Consider the following 14495-nt stretch of genomic DNA (forward strand, 5'->3'; position numbering starts at 1 on the left):
GCCTCAGTATGGCATATTCGGCGATCTGTGGCGGGATTATGGGAAAAGTGTGAGTTTTAGTGGCTCCTGGCTCTGCTAATAAACACTCTCACTCATCTCATCAGCTGCCCCATCAATGTGAAATAGTACCCGGCAAAGCCACACTAAATTAACAGCAGGAAAGAATTGAGGAGATTCTTCAAAATAATGTGGCCGGCTGCATGATAAAGGAAGAGGAAAGGATGGGCAAGGTGAAATAGGAGGAGAGAAACGTATGTCATATGTATATATATATATATATATATATATATATATATATATATATATATATATATATATATATATATATTTTTTTTTTTTTTTTTTTTTTTTTTTTTTTTTTTTACGTCTTTCTTTTTTGATAGGACCCCAGTCTGTCCACACGTCTTCATCTCTAATTTAGAAATCTGCTCTAGAGAGAGTTCTCCACCTCTGCGTGAAATGTTCACAGCAGCACACACTAGGCTGTGTGCACGAGCTGCCCTACAAAACACGCACATTCTGTATTTATGTAAGCGATCACAAATAGTGTCTGATAAATACATGTACATCTTTTGCCATTTTATTTTGATTTAACATTGATTTTCTATTATTGTTATTTTTCTATTTCTTTAATTTCAGACATGATGAGACTTATTTTGTGACATCAATTTTAAACTAGAGGTATCTGGAAAGTTTGAAATGTCAATTTCAAGTGTCAAGTGCATGAGACTGATGGAGCTATGGCGGAAACATTTGTCTGATTTGTCTGTTTGGCTCCTTTTGTGCTGCAGTATGTCAGAACACCACTAGAAATCTCCTTAGTGAAGATGTATGAGCATTTTAAGTATTCAAAAGGCCCTCATTCCTCTCCTTTTTATCATTCCATTAAGATTTTATAACTATCTTTTTAATGTAATTCCATCCATGAATTTTCACCCCTTAGACTTGACAGGCGGTTCTGTGAACATAAACTTTGCCATGTAGAAGAGCTCTTTCCTCTGTCTTCTCTGCCTGTGCTAAAGCTCATGTGTCTGTGTGCTGGCGTTACATATACATAAAAGAATTTAGAGGGGCATTTTTTGTGCCCCCATTTTTTTTTCCTTGTGAATCTGTTGTATAAATGAGCTGTACATTTTAACTTTTACATTTTAGGCAAATAATATTAATAACTGAAACCACCTTTGGTCTTTTTGCAGACGACTACCTCTCTTTTTGTAGTGTTTCTATTTTGTTTTTAGATGTAATTAATAGACTAGAGTCGTTTAAGATATTACAGTGCCTGTCACCTGTTTGGAAATTCTGACAGAATCCATTCACTACAGACGATCCATTGGTAAAGAAATGATGTAATGGTAATTTTCTCCAAATTTGTTTCAATAAGGAAACACTCTTTTCTAAATCTTGGATAGCCTAAAAGTGAGTATTTTTAAGCAATTTTTTATAAATATATATATATATATATATATATATATATATATATATAATTTTTTTTTTTTTTTTTTTTTTTTGGTTGAACTATTCCTTTAATTATCATCGAGCGGCAACCTCCCGCTCTCTCTAGAGAAGCCAATAAGGAAGTGACTAAAACTGCAATTCATCGACTGGCCACTTGAGGCTGGCTGCAAAAGAGAGTCAATCCCATAGACTCCCCATGTTAAAATGTCCAACTTTACAGCAGCAAAAAACATGTTTTCAGCCTGGTGCAAAAAAAAGATTTTGGTCTATATAGCTAATTTTGCCCTTCATGACAACTGTGAGGGGGTGAATTTTTTTTATAACTCATCCGTTTAAATTATATTAAGCCTTAAAGTTCTGCATAATTAAGGGCGTGGCCACTTGAGTGACAGGTGGATGGCCACTGCTGTCACGGCCGTCGCGCTAGGTGGGCATGGCTTCAGCAACCAGCTCCCGCCCTTTTGCCCATTTTCGATGAAGCGGTGACGCGCTGCCAAGATGGCGACAGCTCGCTCTACACACTTTAGGCTTCAAAAACTATCTTTAGGATTCTACGGGTGACGTCACGGTCACTACGTCCATGTTTTTAGACAGTCTATGATTATCACCCATTTGTAGTTAGAAAAATGTGGGTAGAACAACAATTGCCGTACAGTTCACCTTGAAATAAGTAACTGACAATAGTGAACACTTCATCAAATTTTAGTTCAAAATCAAACTTATTCTTCCATAAAGAGTATTTTTTCCCCCTTTTCATCTTTTCAATCTCCTTTACACTAAAAGGAGATTGCTTCTTGAAAGTAGCATCCGTCCTAGTTGACATCAGCCACGCTAACCTTCAAAGCTATCATACTGTCACAAGGACCTCTACAATGCTAAAAATAGTCCTCTCCTTCACGTTCCCCAGTCCCTCCCTCCTTGCCTTGTCACTTGATTGTGTTATTATTATGCTAACCAAATCCTTATAAATGTGATTTAAGGCTTGGCGGCCCGTGCTCTTGTTTTCCCTTCTGCTGTAGCGATTTATAGTGGCCCAGGAAAGGCCTCTCTAAGTATTCCAAATGTCCTGAGATTACAGCTGTTGCTGATGCCTGATTGAGGCCGACTGCTGTTATTGCACTGTGTTCTTGCTTGTACCCCGAGAGCAGTAAAGCATCAATAAAATCAAAAGCACCTGCATCTTAAATGAAATTTCAATTGAAAAACTTAACAGCCCTTCAAATTGCGGAATTTAACGCAGACCAGTAAAGCTTAAATAACACTTTGCCTCTGCAGACCGAAAGGCCGGGCAGCTAAGCCGAGGAAGGAAGGCTGGCCGGGGATGAAGTAAGGAGGGGTGGTTCACATTCAAGGTGACTTGATTGTCTCATGTGGTAAAATTATTTACAATTAAGGAATTTCTCCTGAGATCCACATTGGATTTGCAGGCGAGCACCTATGCAGGCGTTTTGCAGTGGCAGCGGCCGTGAGCGTTTTCAGTATTCATGGATGCTCCTGAACCTTTGTGGTAATTGAATCAGTTAGAGTGCTGAGTAGAGCAAGCATAAAAACCTGTTAACCCAAAGGTCAGATCTGTGCATTGTTTATTTATCAGGAGGGAGAGGGAGCGAAATCAGCAGGGCCCATTCACAGACACAGTCAAAAAATTACCCCCAAAAATAACAGCTACTAGATGAATGGAGAAATCTGAGTCGGACTCATAAGCAGCGGCCGGCTGTGTGAAGTGAAAATGGATGAAGGTTGAGTATAGGGTTAGGCATGACTAATGAGAATTAAACCTCTTTATCTCTTGACGTCATTCCGTAATCAGAGTTATTATGGTAAAGTTCAGTTTATTTAGTTAATCGTAGTGAATTTACTTGTACTACATGTTGAACACACTAGGGTTTATAAAACATTTGTGAAAATGAATTGCTCCGGAAGAAAGCACTGTTACTTTACACCAACTGATTGTGTTGTTTTAGTGTACGAATTATGCAGATCAGTTAGTAGAACAAAATATTTTCTGAACACAGTTTTCATGGTGCAAGCAGGACAGTTCTGAATGTTTTGGTATGGAAGATGCAGCATACTTCAGAATTTGGCATACTTTATCACTTCTTTATCACTCCATTTCATTCCAGACACCTAAATCTGCTTTTAAAAATGCTGAAAATTTTACTGTTCGCCACCATTTCATTCATTTGATAAATATCTGTTTGACATGATGAATAGAAAATATTCACTACCATTCAAAATTTGGGATCGATTTTAGATTTTTGTAATGTTTTTTTTTTTTTTTTTTCAAGAAGCTTCTTACTCTTTCCAGGACTGCATTTATTTGTTTAAAAATACAGTAATATTTATTACTTTTATTAGTACATTTTTAGAATTTAAAATGTTTCTATTTTATTATATTTTTGAACATTTTATGAATAGCAGAATTTTCAGTAGCCACTTACTCTAGTCTTCACATGATAATTCAGAAGTTGTTCTAATATTCTGATTTGGTGCTCAAAAACATTATTATTATTATTATTATTATTATTATTATTTAGGTTTAGAACAGTTATGCTGCTTAATATTGTTGTGAAAACCATGATGTATTTTTCCAGCATTCTTCGATGATTAGAAAGAAATCTTTCTGACCCCGAACTATTAACCCTTAGGGGACTAAGCCCTTTTTGGTCCGTTTTCTCTATTTTTACATTTCGGCTTATAAACCATATGTAATGAGGATGGACCACCATGTATTTGGTATCAATGGATTCAGAAGACCCTAAGCTACCATAAGCATGCATGCAATATGTCTATAAAGGAAGTATGAGTGAAAAATTGTACAATAAACTAGAGAATTTCAAAGACGAAAATTAGATTTTTGTCATTTATTACTGAAAATCCTACCTCACACAACAATAGTTAAAAGTTTTTGACCCAAAAATATATTTTTCAAACTCTTTGCTTGACAGAAATGGGTTAATGTTCAATCAAATGTGTAAAGAACAATTAAATAATTAACTTTATTTACAAACAGTCCTAGGCGGTTTTTTTATTTTTGGGACTAAGCCCTTTTTGGTCTGTTTTCTCTATTTTTATATTTGGGCTTATAAATCATATATAAAGGAGATGAAACACCCTGTGTTTGGTATCTATGGATTCAGAAGACCCTAAGCTACCATAAGCATGCATGCAATATGTTTATATAAAGGAAGTATGAGTGAAAAATTTTACAATAAACTAGAGAATTTCAAAAACGAAAATTAGATTTTTGTCATTTATTACTGAAAAACACACAATATAGAACAGTTTTTGAACAAAGAAAATATATTTTTTCAAACTCTTTGCTTGACAGAAATGTGTTATTGTTTAATCAAATGTGTAAAGAACAATTCAATAATTAACTTTTTTAAAAAACAGTCCTAGGCATGCCAGTGAGCAAAGCAAGGCCTCTCCAGGCCTTTCCAGTAATTGTTCCAGAGTTTGTTCTGCCGTAAATCTTTTACTGCTTGCCATTTTGATAAAACAATTCTGTAATAATGCTGTATCTCTCTCGAATTTATCTCTTTGTGCTCGCTAACACTCCGATTGCTTTCTGCTTTCTCCACGTGATGCTGATTCTCCGATCGCTCGAATTTAGCTCTTTGTGCTCGCTAATACTCCGATCGCTCTCTGTAACACTCCGATCGCGTTCTGCTTTCTCCACCCTGATGCTGATTCTCTGAACGTTTATTGATTATATGTCTTTTACTTTCGTCCAGCCAGCTTTTACAAGGCTACAGCAGAGCTACAGAGTCCTCTGAATCGCTAGAAGACATAACCTTCCTCTGATTGGGTTAGAAAAAGACTCCTCCCAGCGGCAATTTTTCCATTGGCTGTTGCTTGTTGAATCTGCCTAGCACAATCGTTTTCATTGGCCTGTTTACGCAGTGGTATTGCGCAATAAGGGAAGTGTTTAATAGACAAACTGGACACCGCTGTTTTCAGCGGAATCTGAGGAAGACGGCAAAAAAAACCGCATCTCTCTAGCATTAATAGTTTTTGAGATAACTACACATTTGTAAAAGTATGCCATTTTGGGCGGTACCGCCCAATCCGTCCCCAGAGGGTTAAATAGAAGTGTAAACAAATGAGTCTTATGCTGTTTTAGTGTGTTTAGCATCTGTTTAAGTGAATTTTGGGTGCTTAGTGAATTAGATGCAGGGTTTTATGCTTAACATTCAAAAGTTGTACAACTGTGTAGTGAATTTGCTTCATCTGTGTGCTTCTTCTGTGTCATGTCCTTTTTTTTTTGTCATTTAGTCATTATCTTGATGTTTGTTGTGGTAGCCGCTGTGCTTTGGGGAGAGAAAGCATACATGTATTCGGTTATGTCTGCTCTATACATAGTGAGTCAGTTGGGAGGTGATGGTGATGGGAGGTGGAAAGTGGGCCATCTGTGGGGAGACATCAGCAGCCCAGCACGGCAGAGAGAGAGCCAGTCACCTTGATCCACATGTCCTTGCCAGTACGCCATTACCGTGCTGCCGTGGGATGTAAATGAAGGAGGAAAACATTACCTTCAAATGAGCTTTCATAGGGCCCAAATATAAATCAGACTGCCCAAGCTACAGAGCAGACAGTAGACACTTTAAACGCAACAAAACAACTTCTCTTCAATTACCACTGCTCATATATCCCCCTAACTCCTTTCATTTCAGCAAATGTTCAAGCTCTTTTACTTATCATTCTTACGTTTTTTTCTGGAGTTTCCTAACAGTTCTGTCAGAAAAATGGTATGGAAAATTACTGTAATGTAAATCTGCATCCATATATCGGGCCTCACAGAATGAGCACAAAAAATGCAATAAACCAATGTGACATTTTGGATCAGCATTATTCTGAAACCCAATAGCAGTGCTCCACATAGCAAATAAGGACAAATCATCAAAATAGTATTTTCTCTATTTGCATTTCCTGAAGGAAATACCAGTGCTTGCAAAGCAGGAAAAGATGTTCGGGTAAGCTTTGGTTTTATGCCTCAGCTGTGTTCAAATGAAATGCTGCATTTGCCATTGGCATGATGCTAAGAATGCATCAGCACAAAAGATTATGTTTTGATATATATTTGTATTACTATTATTATTTATTTATTGTATTTTTTATTTTATTTTTATACAATGAAAGTCAATGGTATCCAATGTTGTTTGGACCCAAACATTCTTGAAAATATCTCTTGTGTGTCCCTGTATGTTACAAAGGTTTAGAACAAGTAGGTGAGTAAATGATGACATTTCTATTCCATATATCAGGGTTGGGAATATAAAAAATCTTTTCAAGCACTGTGCAAGGCATGTGGTGTGAAGGTTCCTGTACACATCACTTAATATTCTGTTTAATTGAAATTAAGTTCAAAACTTCTTACTGTTTTATACCAGTCATAGCCAAGGAGATACTGGCACAAGCCATCAGAAGTAAAAGAGGGAAGCAGTGCATGGGGATGCTGGCATGTGTTTTGGTATGTGGATGTGTAATTATTAAAATGACTCGACCTGTGCTGGGCTGAAGATCCATGAAGGTTTTCTTGATGTTAGTGTTGCCATGGCTTCTGTTGTTGTAACGACTCAGAGAAAATGACTGGGCTAGAAATTTAAGTGATTTCCTTCAATTCACTACAGACCCTTATATACAGACCCTACTCACTAAATAAGGCATGAAACTATCTAAATCAAAACATTAATTTGGCATTTGATTTAAACATAGTATAAACCAGGTGAGTTTGCAAGTTTACCTAGCATGATGGCTGGTTAGCTTTACTAGCGATTAGCAAGCAAATAATATAATACACATTCATTCATGAATATGAGTGCTATTTTTTAATGATTAATCTTCAGTGATACTGAACTTGCTCAGCCAGCCCTGTGTCATCATCTTACCCAAACATTGGAGTGTCCGTGCTCAACTTAACTAGCCATAAGGCAGAGGCGGCATCTATGCAGGTGAACCGAACAATGGTGTAATGATTCAGTTCGACTCCCAAGACAAGACGATGCTCACCCGACTGGCCAATAGGAACGTGGCCCCGCCCATGACACAATTCTCACAGTGAAAGCAAAATCCTGACATGAGAGCAAGAAATCGCATCAAGAGCACAGAAAAGCGTTTCGAGAGAAACACTTTTTTTTAGAGAAAATATTTTCACACTGATAGCAAAAAATATATATTTGAGAGATTTTTTTTCTCAGAAATAATTTAAAAAATTTCAAATGTATATTTTGTTATGTTCTATGAGAAAATTCTTTCTCTCAAACCTTTTTTTAGTCTCAAATATAATTATTTTTTGCTATTGGCATGAAAACTTTTTCTCTCAAATATTCTTTTTTCTCTCATGAAATGTTTTTTTGCTATCAGTGTGATAACTTTTTCTCTCAAACTTTTTTTTTTCTCTCAGATCTTTTATTTTCTCGCATGTAATAAAGAACCAAAACTCACTCCATACCCTTACGAGGTTTGCCTCGCACATTGCTGATATCCCTTAGCCACATCGCCTCACGAATAAATCCATAAATATAATTTCATATTTGCTTGCTATATGCAGTGGCTGACTCTGTCCTCTTTGGCAAATGAACTGATTTGCACATTGCCTGCTCTACATTTTCATCCAGACAATCAGGCTGCTCCAATCAGACGGTGTCCTTGTGCTGTCAGAGAGAAGCTGCATCTCTCTAGATCATGGAGATTGACTAGGCTCATCATTCCTTGGGTTCAGATCATTTAAAGCCAAAATCAATTGCAAAATTAAGATACATGTAGTGATGGATAGATGAATGGATATATGGGTAAATGGAGATATATGATATATCTTAAAAGTTTACTGGTAAATGTAATGCATTCAGAATGATTATATTATATTATGTATTAATTGCATTCAATAACAATAATAATAATAACAATATTTTTACATGTTAAAATATTTGTTATATCTACAGATTTGATAATAATAATAATTGATACAATAATAAATCAATAAGAATAATGTATGTGATTAATATTCCATCATAATGATTAATAATTATTAATATATATTTTTTTTTAGAAATTTTAGCTGAGTTTTGTGTACATAAATAAAGATTCTATTACTTTACAGTATAATAAGAACATTAAGTAAAATAATTTTCATCTTATTTACTAAATTACATCCTTCGTGTGTGTGTGTTTTATGCACCTTTAGTAGCAACAACTGCATCACAACTAATTAAATCATTTTAATTATTGCATATTAATTATGTTAATTATTTAATATTAATTATCTTTCTTCAGGGCCTGGATCTATTGACCCTCCCTTACTCTCTGACATCCAACCCAGAAGTGCTTCTGTCTCCTGGTCTCCTCCGTCCCAGCCCAACGGCATCATCACCCATTATAACATCTACCAAAACCATCAGTTAAGTGTCAGTGTGCTAGGAAACAGCACCAGCCACACTCTTTCTCAGCTTACTCCCTATCAGCAGTACACCATAGTGGTGGAGGCCTGCACAGCAGCCGGCTGCACTCTTTCCTCTGAGTCCCACACCATACGCACCCCGCCAGCTCCCCCAGAGGACGTCCCACCCCCACAGCTTTACTCAGACACCCCCACGTCAGTGCTCTTGTCCTGGGCCCCACCACGTCATGCCAACGGTGAACTGGACGGCTACACCATTGAGAGGAGAGTCACTGCCACACAACAGATTTCTACTGTGGCCACATTGCAGCCCAATCAGACACTCACTTACCTAGACAGCTCTGTTACACTCAGCCCCTGGACCACTTATGAGTACCGCATTGTGGCGCACACAAGGCTGGGGGGATCTAATAGCAGTGAGTGGGAGAAAGTGACCACTAGACCATCAAGGCCTGCAGGACTGCAGTCGCCTCATGTGCTGGTTTTGGGACCAGAGTCAGTACAGGTACATGGAAAGTCAGTTTGCATGTTACTTAAACCTTAAATGCAAGAATGTTTTCCCAATCATTATTACATATTCATACATATCCAACACAAATTGATCTCTAACTGCTGCAATAGCATACAGTTCTCGTGATATTTTAATAGCAATAACAAAATAATAAAATGAAACACATTTCGTTACCTTTTAAAACTTTAAAAATTATTGTCTATCAAACAGTGATGGGTGAATTGCACTTTTTAAGTTTATAATCATCAGTTATTTAATTATTGTTGCCCCAGAAAAATATAATTACACTATTACATACCTTAGGCTGCTAGCGACCCTAAACACTTTAAAAAAAAATAATCAGACAGCAGACATTCTTTTATATTGTATTATTTTTTTCGTGTGATATTGTTTATAATGAATAAACTGAGGAATACTAAGAAGGTTGAGGTTAGTGAATGTTGTCCTGGGTCGCTTAACACACAAGGTATGCATTTAAGGGTTAAAGGAGTTTATGTTTGCAAAAAAAAAAAAAAAAAAGTGTGACAATAATTTTAAATAACCCTTTTGAAATATTTATTTTTAATTTGTCTGTCAAAAATATTAACAAAATGATCACAATCTTGTTTATAAGTTAAGTTATAATAGTTAATTGATTAAGACAATTGTTCAGAACTGACTCCTATACAGTACTTTAGGCTAGAGAGAAAAAAAATCACAAAAAATATATATATTTTACAAAATAATATTGATTATTGTTTATTAGTGAGGTCCAATAACAAGGTTAAAAAGACACATTCAATTGATCAAAAGTATTATTAAAAACATTTATAATGTTACAAAAAAGAAAATCAACTAAATGCTGATCTTTTTAACTTTTTATCAAACAATCTTAAAAGGAAAAATCTATCACAGTTTTGACTTAAATATTAATCAGCACAACTATTTTCAAAATGTTTTTCACCAATAAGGTGCAAATGAGATCTCTGTTGTAATTGTTAGTGAGAAGCTACTGTATTTCTTCCCCAGAGCATCCATAATTTTTCCAGTGACACCTTCATGCTATGAGAACAATGATATGCATGGTTTCCGGGAAATGTCAGAGCTGATCATTAAGGACCAACCATTTAAGTCTGTCTGAGTATTGTGGAAACCCCTCATGAATTTGCCCTTGGTCATCTAGCTAACACTTTAAAGATTTTACTTCTTTATTTTGTTTATGTAAGATACACAAAGCATGCCAGACCTTAATAACTCTTTGACAAAGGAGATTTGAGTGTTTCAAGGCAAACTGCATCGACATCCCTGTAATTCAACAGACACAATACTCAAGAGGGCTAGGTAGCTTGCAGTCTTTTGGCTGGTTTACAGGTTGGATTTAAGGGCCGTTTATGTAACCAAACAAGCTTTGCAGCTTAGATCCTGCAGTGTGTAAATAACCCCCTCTCTTTCTCTCTGTTATTTGTTGTGTGCTAGTGCCAAGAAACATGGACAGAAATGCTTACCACTTCAAACAAAGGCAGCATTTGCATAAACTTGCTTGAATTATTCATTTTCCCCTAACCCCCGGTTTAGTGTATTGTAATGCCATTATTATTTAATTAATTTGTTAACTGCTGCATTTGTATGTAACTGGATGAGAACGCTTCTACATGTAAACAACAAAAAACAAGCCAAAAAAAAAAAAAAACCTGTTCACATTAGCATACGCTATATTAAATTCCTGTTGAGATGCAAGCAGTCTCTGTGATGCTCATGGCAAACACCTTTGTTAGGATGATTTCATTTCAGTGAGATGCTTCCTACATAGGCAGCTGTCTTCTAAGGCAGCACTGAGTTGACCCCCATCATGGAGCTGATTCGCACAGGAGACTCAACGTGCGGTGGAGTTCAACAAATTTAGCATGCTGCTAAGCTAACAGGCGTTACACTACATAACAAATCATAAAACAAATCAGATAAAATTAATTATTTTTAATTACACAAAACTACTTTTATCAATACTTTTACTGATACATTTTTAAATGAATTAAATTTTATTAACATTTCTCTCTTTTTCATTTTGTCGGGATTGTGACTATGATGCTTTACAGCGCTGCATCAGTAGGTGATAGTTGTGCGCGGGTCGTCTCATAACCCATGGACCCTGCGGGTCGGGTATAGAAATTGTCACTTTATCTCCTGGGCGGGTTGGGGCGGGTCATTAAAAACGCAATAAAAAAAATCAATTTATGTTGCGTGCAATCCCGCATATTTTCATATTTTATTAAGAATGCTTGCGTAGCAACGTAATTTGCGTGATGTCCCTGATGCGCAGGTCATCTCATAACCTGCGGACCCCATGGGTCGGATTGGGGTGGGTAAAGAAATTTTACTTTATTTGCAGGGCAGGCTGGGGCGGACCAAAAAATTTCATAAAAGCGGGACCTGCGGGTTGAAAGTTAAACTTAAAATTAGGTTGGATCACTCCTGCTTAACCTTTTAATATCCATTATTATAACTTTTCTGTCATAATTAATCGTAACTCTAACATTTAGCCAATCTACCATTTCATCTTCTCTCCCCAGGCATGCACAATATGTTTAATGTGTCCACCAAATGCTGATGCCTCCCTTGATCCAGAGACAGTATATAGCAGCAACAAGCAGCATTTCCTATGCAATTCCATTAGGATTTCATTATGATCTCCAAGGGGCTGAGGCCTCTTTTAAATGTAATGAAAGGAATATTCTGTCTTGGGTCAAAGTCAGGGTGCCTTCGCTTCATCACATGACGTCGGTTCCTCAAATTCATCGATATAAAAGCCTGAGATGATGTGTTGTGATATTGCACTGGACTCTGGCCCTTCTCTGCCGCCTTAGACATGTTTGTGAAACCATTTTAGTTTATAAATACTAGTGCTGTCAATCGATTAAAAAAAATTAACTAATTAATCGCACAATTTTTTAAAATTAATCGCGATTAATCGCGATTAATCGCAATTAAAAGACTGAAACTTTTTGGATATGTAAATGTAAAATGTAAATAATTAATGTAAACTCAAGACAAAGAAACTATTTAAATTCAAAATATGATTGTTTATTGGAATTTTTGTTTAACTTGTAACACAGATTTTCTCATGTAAACAACATACCTGCAATAAACCATCAATATCCTCCAAATTAACTGTTGGCTTGAAAGCCATATTTATTACAGAAATAAAAACACAGGTATGTAAGTACCATTTGAATTTCAAAACAATCAACGCAAGTCAAAAACAAAAATGATTTCCATGTTGAATTCTAAGTGGACTGCAAAAAAATTCCAAAGTATAGTCATTGCCAGTGCTTTAAGTGGGCCAGTACGCACCGGTACTCAGTACCGCCACTTCCAAATATAGCTCTTGAGCGTACCGCCACCTCTCCGTGCGCCCAGAACGTGCTTGTAGCGTACCGGTACGCTCATCTGTTTTAATAGAGGTTTTAATCTTTTACCTGCACTGCCGATTTTCAGAGCGCCCTTCTCAATGCAAGCTTCCTAATTCATCCCACCCAGAGCAGAAACTACATTACCCATTTCACCCTTGAGTTATACAAGTGAATAGCGCATGTGTCGCTTTTCCCACTGTTAAGTGTCAACAACTCAACGTGGCCGGAGAAGGTGTGTGAAACTCGTTGTGAGTTATACTAAAGCAAAATCTTGAGTATTTATTGTCTGATAAACATTAAAAACTGTCTGCGGAGGTTGAGTCGTCCTGCAGCCCCCGCTGGCTGTTCATTGGCTGCAGCATCTTTTTTCTAAGTTCTAAAAAAATACCGTAGACGGCAAGGCACAAATTTAGATATTCATTTATCTAATTAATCTATAGCCTATGCACAAAGACAATATGATCTTTTTGTCCCCTTTTTGTTTTAAAGCTTGATGAAGAGAGAGAGCGCAAGTTGCTGCAGCTGAGGAGGACAGTGATGCACGCGCACAGGAGTGATTGACAGTTCGCGGCACTGTGTACAAAAAAGACTCAGCTACACAATTATTTCGTTATTTTCGTTTAAGCTTATTAACGTTAGCGTTACAGAAAGGTCTGATTTACGCACTGTTACAGTCATTGTTTTTTTTGTTTTTTAAACAATGACATTTGAGTTCATGATTTTAATGTTGCTGTTTCTTGTGGCAGACTGAAGAGTAATCCGGCAGAGTTTTAAACTGAAACTTTCCGTCTAAAAGTCCTTCCTTGGTCTTATCCATATTTCTTTGCACGTTGAACAGACATAAGGCACAACTGGAAATAAAAAAAAACTGCAACCGCGTTAATTGCGTTATTTTTTTTTAACGCGTTAAATATTTCAAATTAATCGAATGCGTTAACGCGCTAATTTTGACAGCACTAATAAATACATGACCACAACAACACCATTAGATTCTGATGTCAAATTCTTCAGTGATACTAACAGGTTCGTATGTGTCCTGTGCATACTGCAGGTTACATGGACCGCTCCACTCATGCCCAATGGAGAAGTTGAGCGGTATGAGATCCGCATGCCTGATCCACGCATCTCACACACTAATACATCTGTACTCAACCATACAGTTACCAATCTGCTGCCCTACACCAACTACAGCATCACCGTCCTCGCCTGCTCAGGAGGTGGAGGCCATGTTGGAGGCTGCACTGAGAGCTCTCCAACGCTGGTTACTACATTACCCACAATCCCAGAAGGTCTGCCATCCCTGTCAGTAGTAGCCATCAGTGAATCTTTCCTAGCTGTTTCATGGCAACTCCCATCAAGGCCGAATGGGCCCAACATAAGGTACATATGAATGTTCAATCGATGTACAACATATTAGTTACTTGACAAATTTAAGTATTGTTACTTATTGAATTCATTACTTGTTATTTGTGTATGTGTAATAATTAGTAGTATAACTACTATATTTGATATGGTTATAAAAATCTACCGTATTTTCCGGACTATAAGTCAAACTTTTTTTTATAGTTTGGCTGGTCCTGCGACTTATAGTCAGGTGCGACTTATTTATCAAAATTAATTTGACATGAGCCGAGAGAAATGAACCAAGAGAGAAAACATTACCGTCTCTAACTGCGAGAGGGCGCTCTATGCTGCTCAGTGCTCCTGTCTACACTGAAAACATAGAGCACCCTCTCGCGGCTGT

At 36.9% G+C, this 14495-nt stretch overlaps 1 protein-coding gene across 1 annotated transcript in view; it reads left to right on the top strand.

Annotated features, from left to right (window-relative positions):
* ush2a (Usher syndrome 2A (autosomal recessive, mild)) overlaps positions 1–14495 on the top strand; it is a 194376-nt gene that overhangs the window by 111625 nt on the left and 68256 nt on the right. Inside the window, exons 40-41 of the mRNA XM_052530541.1 lie at positions 8731–9359; positions 13803–14131. Coding sequence (XP_052386501.1) covers positions 8731–9359; positions 13803–14131 — 958 coding nt within the window. The remainder of the gene's footprint in view (positions 1–8730; positions 9360–13802; positions 14132–14495) is intronic.

The sequence above is a fragment of the Carassius gibelio genome, chromosome A17, assembly GCF_023724105.1.
Source record: "Carassius gibelio isolate Cgi1373 ecotype wild population from Czech Republic chromosome A17, carGib1.2-hapl.c, whole genome shotgun sequence".
In the NCBI taxonomy this organism is placed as follows: domain Eukaryota; kingdom Metazoa; phylum Chordata; class Actinopteri; order Cypriniformes; family Cyprinidae; genus Carassius; species Carassius gibelio.